The following is a 10,723-nucleotide window of genomic DNA, read 5'->3' on the forward strand; positions in this document are numbered from 1 at the left end:
CTAATGCGAAAGTAAACATTGATTATTAGATAGCCGATGACGCTCTGAAAGCATTTTGGAATATTTCTGATATTTTGCTTAACCATAACTGTGACAGACGATCAACATTTTGATGGATATTGTTTAAAAATTTAAGGATGTACAGTTTTTAAAGCTAAAATTGCACATTAAATTTCATTTACCCTAAGTTGTTGAGTTTTTGAGTTATTTCGTTTACAAGCATGCGAAAGTAAAGATTCAATCACTTCATCTATTTGGGTCTAAATTTGATACAGATATACAATTTACAAGCTAATCCGTGTATTAAATTGTATCCAACTAGCTGCTTATGTTTTATATTTCTTGAGTTCACTTGTACTTGCACGACCGGATAGAGCGACAATACGTTCTCTTCGTATGTGAAGAAATAAAATTGTAATGTCATTCAAAATAATTACAAAGATATTTTATTAAAAACATTTTTATCACTATCATAATTTAACTTCTTCAAAAAAAATTCCTGAAATTGACTTTTGGTAGATAGGGATGCTGATTTATATTTATATATTGCCATAATGAATTGAACCAGGGGGAGTGGTCTTAAAACTTTACTCTCTAATAAACTTGCCATGCCAGAAAACGCCTTGTACGGCAATGAACAATATTTACGAAATATTAAATTTTGGCATGAATACAGCATTTTTACTGAATCCCTTTGGCGAGTCTTTTGTTGATTAATCCTCGGTATGCGGTTAATACTATCCAAGGATCGAATTTTTGCTTTAGACAAGTTTTTCTTAATCGATTGAAACAAAGATTTGACGCCAAATTGCACTTGCAGTCACAAAATCTCATATCAAATTGGATATATTTAAGTCATTGCGTTTTTGGATTATCGCGATTACATGTTTTTGAAAGTACAGACCGACAGACTGACAGACAACCTATAGTAGATTTAGCTCAAAATTCGACAGGTGTTTACATTATGGATGCTAAATCTATGTACCGAATCTTATCTATCTAGCTCTCTTCGTTTTCAAGTTATCGTGTTAACTTATATTCGAACAGCTGAACAGACGGACTTGCTCTGAACAGATTTTATACAGAACTTCACAGAAATCTATAAATTTAGTATAAATACCATACACCAAATTTCAACCGTCCAGTTCAAAGTGTTTTAGTTATCTTTGTCATAAAAGACAGACTGACATTTTCCGAAAATGTATTTTTTCGAACTCATGGTGGTCTAAAACGTGGAGATTCGTCAAAATCTCCAGTTCAAAATTTTTGACAATTGCAATACTTTATAATATGTATACGAGAAAACGAGAAAAAAGAGCCTTGATTGGGTGGGGATGTTTGTAAATTACTAGGTTTTTGATGAAGATAGAATCGACGTTTGAATTTCTGAGTTGCTCTTTCTTTTCTCCTCTTTTACGTCTTCTTATTCGAAGAACACAAAGAGAAAATATTACCATCATCAAAGAATTCGATTTTAATATTTTGAGGAATCTACATTTCAAATTCCAGGAAAGTCCGGAAAAAATCATTTTTTGGAATTATGTCTGTTTTTTAATACGACAATGCAGAATCACAATAAACAAATGAATAAAATTTGGCATACCATTTTGGAATCAAAAATTGCAGGTTTCTTTCAAATTTTAGATAATTTTCTTAAGAAAAATCTGTCTATCTGTCTGTCTGTACATGTGAACGCGGCAATTCAAAATGCAGCAAGAAAGCGGCCGAAATTTGACATATGGTTTTATTACTATAAACGACAAAATGATGCAATGTCTGGAATGGTGCCTGAGATGAGATCTCGCAGTGCAAAGAGTTAACTTTACATTTTTTTTTTTTTTGGAGGGGGGGGGGGGTGGTTAGTTTCAAGAAGAATAGGAATTTAATCTACGAAAATTAAGCAATTCCAAATATAATATATAAAAAGTTAACTAAGTCAAAATAATATCACGACAAAATTTACCTTCAGATGTTATTTAAACAATAATCATATCTAAATGAACCTTGAATATATAGCAAAGGTAATAGCTTTTCAAACATCAAAAACCGATTGAGAGCTTTTAAATTTATACTACTCCAGTACAGGAGTATCGAATAAAAAGCCTAGTGTCAACTACAAATAATATAGGACAAAAATATAAGATGTGTGTTTGTTTAGTGGAAACTACTTTAATTTTCAAAGTAGGACAGATGAGTAGGGAAAAACTTGTTTTTGCAACAGTTTCATCAAAAATTGTTTTGCCGGCTTTCATATTATGGAGGACAAAACTTTATAAAAATAGGTTGTATAAACCAGATGAATGTCTCAGTTTAATGACGTAAAATTCGACTACAATATTTTTTTTAATTCCTTTAAGAAGCATTTATATATTAGTTCAATCATTACATTATTTCATAGTAAATAATTCATCGCTTTTAAATAAAATAAGTCCGTGGGCGGTCCCGACAAAACCTTTTCGCATACGCTCTAATACGGGTGTTATCGTCTCCGCACGAAATCATGAATCCTGCGCAAGAACATGAATGTCACAAGAACCCAGAATTTTATTTCCCGCGTCCAAAACATGAATGGTCTGGGCTTCTCGGTTTAATGAAGAAAATCGAATGTGCATTTTTGTTGCTTTTTTGCCGATTAATAGAAAGAAAAATTTGACAAAGACAATTTTAGTAACAAGATCACTATAAAATCAGTAAAAGGAACTACAACTTTAGTAACAACATCAGATACCAAATTTCATTTATTTAAATCACTATGTTTTATAACTATCATGTTTATATCCCCGCAAACGCACAGATAATCAATTCTTTGATGGATCTTCACTTTAGGTGTCGCGTATCTAAATCGTTGCGCTTTTAAAGCATCGAATTTGCATTGTATGCAACCGTACAGATCGCCAGATGGTCTACCCTTTGACACATCTGGTTCGAAATTTGATAGAGATCTACACTTTAAATGCTAAATCTGATATTAATTAATTTAATTTGTCCAGTAATTTCTATTTGATCACCAAAGTTGCCAAATCCGTCGCTATGTCGTCAAATGGTCACCAAGTTTGTCGCCAAGCTCTGAGGTTACGACATCCGATCATAAATAATATAAGATATATATAAATAATAAAAGAAAATAAGTAGGAATTTAATTTTAAAAAATTTGCCACTTAATATTGTAATTCTGTCATATGTATGTACATATTTATATTAATTGTAATTATTTAATAAAAAGTAACTAAAATATTTTTTTTTGTTGACCTAAGTAAGAATTGACTTAAAAATTTATATATTACTTGTTTTATCCTCTAGCTCCAAATTTTATCCATCTCCCATGCATTTGTGTACGTACGTTCACTTGTACAACAATAGATATACTTCCTCTTAATGGATTTTGCCCAAAATTTGAAAGAGATTGTCAAATATGGAACAAAGACCATTAAACAAATTTCATCTTTCTAGTTCAAAGTGTTCCGAGTTATTAAGTTCACAGGCAGTCAGATTAAATACAAAAAGCCTTTTTCGGACTCTTGGAGCTCTGAAATAGGAAAATTCTTCAAATTCACGAGTTCGAATCTTTTGACCATTGCAATGCTTTTTCTTCATATACGAAGATACATTTGATAATTTTAAAAATCCATCATAAAATAAAGTTTATGATCAAGAGCTTGGTTATAAAAATGAAACTTGAGTGTGCATGTTATTACCGATGAAAATAATATCAAAAATATTTATGCATAATCCATTTACTTCCTTCTATATATCCTCCCCCCCCCTTTTGAAAAGAATATTTGAAAGTGGTTCAATACAGTTAGAGAATCGACATCCATAAAGTAACACAATTCACGATGCATATCTTGATATACTATTTCCTATAGTTTCACTTTTTTTTTTCAATATACTGTCTATTAAAACAACAAATTAAACTTCAATTTCAATTTCTATGCATTTTCCACTAAGAAAGCTCGAACCGATACACCGTTGCTCAAAACTATCCAAATTCTTTGTTAATTTTCAAGCATTTTTGTAGGTTACATTGGCCTAGTCATCATTTTGCCACAATAGTAATAAAATACTTTGCGATTCATATAAATTAACGACTATTTAAAATTTTTGATTAGATGTCTAATAGTTAATGATGGCATGTCTCTCTTGATGGCGGAATCCTAGCATAAGATGTTTATAATACGGTCCTGTTATGAATTATTCTTAAGTCAGTCAATTTATCAATTGAAATCTATGATTATAAGAAAATTCTTAGAACAGATTATTTGAATTGGATAGAAGACTGTTGTATTAACATAACTTTCTCCGGTCTCCATTCATTTTTAGAGTAGAGAATTAAAAAAAAAAGATGCGATTTCCTTCAAGGATGCGATATTAGAAGAAGAAAACATAAACGATTGATAATAGCAACCATTATGTGCCTCGTGTTTCTAGAAAACGGAAGAATAAAAAAATGATTAACTGCAATATAGGTCTTTTACGATAATTGGACCTGCATGACCGAGTCCAGCTCCGAATTGAACCATTCGTTGGATTTATATTTTTTTCACACTACTTTCATTCAAATATCATAAAAATTGCTCATAAAACACAAAATTTCTGTCAAAATACTCATAACTTTTATACACTAGTCACAAAATCTCGCTTAATTTTTAATTCATGAAAATTCTAGTTAAAATTTCAAGAAAAAAAAAAGAAGTTTTGAAATGCACATTCCCACCCTCAAAAATATATCTATGTCAAATTTGATAGTTCTAGGTCAAACGGTGCGGTCTGTAGAGCGCCAACGCATACATTTTTCTTTATTGTTAGTAGAGACAAATACATTATGAAAAATATAAAATGCACTGTACTGTAAGCAAAAATACAACTTGAAATTACATTTTATTTTGAAATATTAAATTGATTCTTTGGGACCATAAATGAAGCTGATGTTATATCGAGAAGAAAATATAATAAATATTTTGAAGTCTCTTTATTAAAATAAAACATTTTCCTCTACACAACATATATATTTATGGGAAAACTGTAAAAAGAATTTAAGCTGAAATTTTTATTTGGAATGTAATAGTATTTTAAACACACACACACACACACACACACACACACACACACACACACACACACACACACACACACACACACAAAAAAAAAAAAAAAAAAAAAAATCGCACAAAGATTTTTTTTTTAAAAAATGAAGCAATTTAAAATACACCTTTTCTCTTTCAACAATCTAAATATGATTAGCAAATGAACAACTTCGATTTAAAAGGCGACACTACAGTCGAATGAATTGATAATTCTATCGCGACGGTTTTCTGCACTTTTAAGGTTCACCATAATCGTCGTACAAAGTTATAATACAGTGAAATTACAATCATTTTAATAATCAACATCAGGTTCGTACAAAATAACAAGAAATTGGCAAATCAAAATTTTGTTTGTTGTATTTAAGGGATAGCAAATTTACTTAGAACAGCATTATAGACAATATGGGGATAGAGACGCTATCTACCATTGCACTCTGTTATAAAGTAAAAAATGTATGAATTTAATCAATATTTCTTCGTTTTTTTCATTTTTGTACACATCAGAGCAGAAACTTTGATTACCAAACGCAATTCGACCTCTTTGTACATACCTTCAATTAGAGTTGTCAATGATAACAATTTATAGTTAAATCAACACTGTTTCAATCGCTCCACAGTCTGTTTTTTCTGCTTATAATAAAGGACTGACATTGAAAAAATAATACAGATCCTCATATGCTTCTTAGACTAAAGAAATGCATTTTTCTCCCTTTCAATTCAAAATTAAATACGAATCATATGACAATACAAATCACGCCTCCTTCCGCGTTTACAAACGCAGAATGTCAGCCAGCAAATGCAACTGATGAGTTCTCAAAAGCAATTCATCCACAGACGAAATGACAAGAGAGAAAATAATGTTTTGAAATGAGATTCGAGAGGGGACAGATTAATGGACGCACGCACTGGGCAATCCCGTTTGTCCAGTCACAAGATAAGGTCAGGGCGCTGGCGTTATTGAACTGGTTCTCCTTCCAAGACCAAACTAAGAAACATCCTCACTCACCCACGTGGCTTCCCGTCAAAACGGAACGGAGCGGAAAATAGAGATAAATGCCAGGGAACGGAACGATCTCAACTTGACATTAGAATGCATTCCCCCCCCCTTCTTACTTTAAAGATAAGCTGAGTTAGATAAAAAAAAAATCTACATAGAAAAAAATATCAAAATAGTCAAAGACTACAGCATCATATTATTTATAATCTTTAAATGTATTTGATTTATTTATTCTTAAACAACTTTGAATTTTCATCGTATTAAATCTTTTTTTACTGTTTTCCTAGGACACTGACAACAAATTTTTCTGCAGACGATATTTTCAACAGTTTTCGTAGTGTTTAATATAGAGTTTGTAATAAAAAATATTTAATATAAGGGAAGGGGAAGAATAACATTATTTTGACTACACACTTTTATGAAATAAATAAATAAAATTAAAATAGATACTGTTTTTCTAGGACGCTGACAACGAACTTTTCTAGCAGACGATATTTTTAACAGTTTTCGTAGAGTCTAATATAGTTTGTAATAAAAAATATTTAATATAAGGGAAGAGGAAGGATAACATTATTTTGACTATACACTTTTATGAAATAGATAACTGTTAAACTTTACTGTTTTTCTCGGACGTTGACAACAAATTCTTCTGCAGATGATATTTTCAACAGTTTTCGTACCATCTAATATAGAGTTTGTAATTAAAATATTTAAGATAAGGGAAGGAAAAGAATAACATTATTTTAACTATACTTTTTTATAAAACAGATATATAAAATTAAAAACGCTCCAAATCGGAGGTTTTATTTATTTATTTTTTAAGTGAGGCGGAATCGAACTCATAACTATCCAAAATCGAGGCCGAAAATGGAATTTTTTACACAAACGAAGTAACACGTAACCAATTCATGCTATCACTTTCGATCTTAAGTTTATGGTAAGTAAAGTCACTTTTAAAATGTACAAATTCTCTAAAGGATTGGTGAAAGGTTCCAACTAGGTCACACACACATAACCTGATCACATTGTTTCACATTTTTTTGTACAGATTAGCAATATTTCATGTTGTAATTTTTAAGATAACAACTGATTTGGTCCCATTGTTCGATTAGTCTTAGCAGATCAAAATTTCACTATTAGTCTTGATACATCAATTTTGCTCTATTATGTCGGATTATTGTATATATGAAAGAAGTTATAGCGGTATAGAACCAAAAAAATTTGTAAATCCATTCAACATGTATGCGGATGAGGTAATATTAAAAGATAGAATAGGGGAAGGGGATTTCATATCTTCTTTTAGGAATATTTCTTTTTAAAATGCTCGCTTTCTCAGCTGCAAAAAACTTGCATTTTCTTTTTACATACTTTCTGGTTCCATATGTAAGTTTAAAAAAAAAAAAAAAAAACTCCCTCAAACAATTATTATTACATTTAAAATATGAGGTTTACTTCGATTTATTGATAAAAGAAACAGTTTCTCTGAACTTAAATTCATTTTGCTTACTAATTCGCAACTTTCAGATTTGTTGAATTGTTTCTGTTGCTTTGGAAAATAAGGACTTTCCGCTATATTTTCATATTTAGCTCACTCGATCTATTTCTAACATTATTAATATGAATTTGAGCATAATGATCACATTTCAATAATTCGTTTCATTTCAGTATTTTTTTTTATAATTGCGAAGCATCTACAGCTTTCTGTCATTTCTTTTATTATCAATTTTTTTTAGAAATCATTGTAATAATTTATAATTAAAAAATAAGCAACATTTTTTAATAGATCTCACAAATCTATCCAATCTGCTTTGTACCGAAAATCCAACTTCACTTAGCAAAGCTAATAATTCCTGAATTATTTTATTTCAACAGAAAATTGCTCAGTTGTTCAAATTTTTTATTACATCGATTTTTAAAGATTTTATCAAATCACATTGTCCCAAAATTCAAACTCGGTTTAACCCCAATCCCCCATAAAATATAAATTTCCACTACATCAAATGAATCTTTTGTGTAAAGATAACTATTTTTGTAATTAGATTAATTCAAAATTCAAATCATTGTAAGAAGCATTTTTTAAACCCTGATTACTGAATGAATGAATAGATTTATAATTTGAATAGGTTTATAATAGGTAAAATTAATTTTTAATAAATCTTTCATTTATTTTTACATATAAATCATTAATACTTCATTTACTAACTTACTTTTACCCATCCTGTATACTTATAAAAATACAGGCAGTCTTTTCTCTCTTCTTCATTTTTTTTTTTTTTTTTTGTATATTTGTGAATAAGGATGTCATTTAGCATGTGATTATATATTTTGTAATTATGGATTTTTGATTGTCATAAATTAATGGTTTGACAGTGTTGTTTACAAGATTTTGATGTTTTCCAGATGACTCAAATAATCAAAAGAAAGCCCTTTTTTAAATCTTAAAATTATATATATCAATGAAAGTAAATGATAAGGTATCAAAGAAGATTTGTTTATTGAGCAATTTTTCTCTTATTCCTATAATTTTAACATTGAAAATTAATTAATACCTTTAATATTTACAATGGAAAATGGTAATGAAGACTATAATTAAAATGTATGAAATTATTTTATATATATAGCAATGTATAGGTCAATAAATGCAAAAATAAAAAATAGTTATTAAACCTTTATTGAATAAAAATGTCCATGTTATAAAATACCTTCAACACAATAATTTTTTTTCTACAATGGAAAAAAATGTTGATATGTAGGAAAAATACAATTTTTATTAACAAATTTCAATTAAAAAAAACATGCGAATTCACTATTAAGGTATAAAAATGCCATGCAAAATTTCATTAGTCTAGATCCTTGCATCTTTTAATCAGTGTATTCATACACAATAATTCAAAATGCCTTATTGTATTAATACAATAATTGCATTCATATACAGTGTATTAATTTTTAGGCAATTAAAAAAAAATTTCTTAATTTTTTTTAGATTTAGGAATGCCAAAAACAAGAAAATTCTTCAAGTTCCCAAGATCCAATTTTGATCATTACAATATATGTTCTATATATATTCTACTCTTGAAAAATAAAATAAAAAAAGCGATTTTGCAAACAAAGCTAATGTTAGATAAATCTTTAAGAAAAAGTTTTAAGTAGACTTCTAAATTAATAAAAATAAATTCAGTAATTGTTACATCTATTTTAATTAAAGATAGCAAGTTATTCTGTATTTCCTATTAAGCACTCTGAATTAAGGGGATAGGAGAATTTGTACAGGTTTACAATGCACTTAGTATGAAATTTTTTTTAAAAATTTGTTGTTAGATCATAAACTAAGTTAACACTTTTAGCATATCTGGCATATACATCCAAGTCATTCAAATATGAAAAATAATAAAGTTAATAAAACAAAAATTATTACATTTAAAAAGCATTATTAAAAAATAGGTCTGATTGTAAGAATAAAATAAACATTATCCAAATCAAATAACTTTACAAAATGTTGAAACAAATATCAAATTGAAAATTCTCCTACATGAGGTAAAAATTAGTAAATAATTAGATTAAATATTGGAAACATTTTTTTAACTCTCTTCTATACAATACATATAAAAAGAAAATATAGTAATTTATTTTACTGAATGTATCTTATAATCAGAAAACTTCTTGTATAACTTTTTGAAAATTAAATAAAACATATTAGTTAAGCAATTTAATAATACTATTTAAATGGCTGAAAATTATTTCATGGTATTATAAGAATTTTTTTAATAATTATTTTATAATTCAATAAGAACAAAATAGAACAATAAAAATTAATCATCCTAACTTATAATTTGCAAGTTCATTTAACAAAATATCAAAGACATTATTGAATAAAATGTTCATACTTCAATAATTTATTTAAAAGTAAATTTCTTAACCAATTGCAACGTTTGTTAATTTCCTTGCATATCCATATACTTTCAAGTAAAAGAACAAAAATTAGAGCAATAGAATACTAAAACTTTTGATAATATTGAATTCCTCATGAAACAGTACTGATTTTCAACTGATATGTTTCAAGACGCATATCAAAAAGCTTTATGTCCAAAATTCCATGCATTTTATAAATAATAAAGAAACTTTCACCTAAAAGTCTCTCAGTACTTTCTTTTAAGAAATAATGAGAAAATAACAATAAAAAAAAATTGAAAACTTACAGTGACTTCAACAGTAAGGACGGTTCCATCAAGTAATATTATTTTACAAGGAATCACATTTTTGTTGCATTTAATATTATCATCTAACTGACTTCTCTTTATGGCAGGCGAAGATTTTCGAAAACGTTTACTAAAAAAGCTAAACATCTTTTGATGTTCATCGAAAAACCGATCATAACATGCTTTTCACTGTTTTAAAGTTCGTATCAAGCGCAGAACATGCGCGCCTATCACACTCTCTGCAAGTGGAAAATAAACTTCTGCTAATATTTTCATTTGGACAAAAAAAATAAATAAATATGAAACGATTAAAGTTATGATTACATATTGTATCATTCATCTTGAAAGATGATTTACATTTCGAATTTTCTGTTTCATTCTGTCATACAATGATTTATTAAAATCAAGATTACAAGCAAAGAAAATTCGGAAATAACTAAAGAATT

The 10,723-nt window shown here is 28.4% G+C and overlaps 1 protein-coding gene across 1 annotated transcript in view; it reads right to left on the reverse strand.

Annotated features, from left to right (window-relative positions):
- The window catches only part of LOC129980920 (band 4.1-like protein 5), a 66,775-nt gene extending 56,240 nt beyond the window's left edge, over positions 1-10,535 (reverse strand). Inside the window, exon 1 of the mRNA XM_056091408.1 lies at positions 10,278-10,535. Coding sequence (XP_055947383.1) covers positions 10,278-10,424 — 147 coding nt within the window. The 5' untranslated portion in view covers positions 10,425-10,535. The remainder of the gene's footprint in view (positions 1-10,277) is intronic.
- Between the last annotated feature and the right edge of the window lie 188 nt (positions 10,536-10,723).

Source organism: Argiope bruennichi, chromosome 8, assembly GCF_947563725.1.
Source record: "Argiope bruennichi chromosome 8, qqArgBrue1.1, whole genome shotgun sequence".
Classification (NCBI taxonomy): Eukaryota; Metazoa; Arthropoda; class Arachnida; order Araneae; family Araneidae; genus Argiope; species Argiope bruennichi.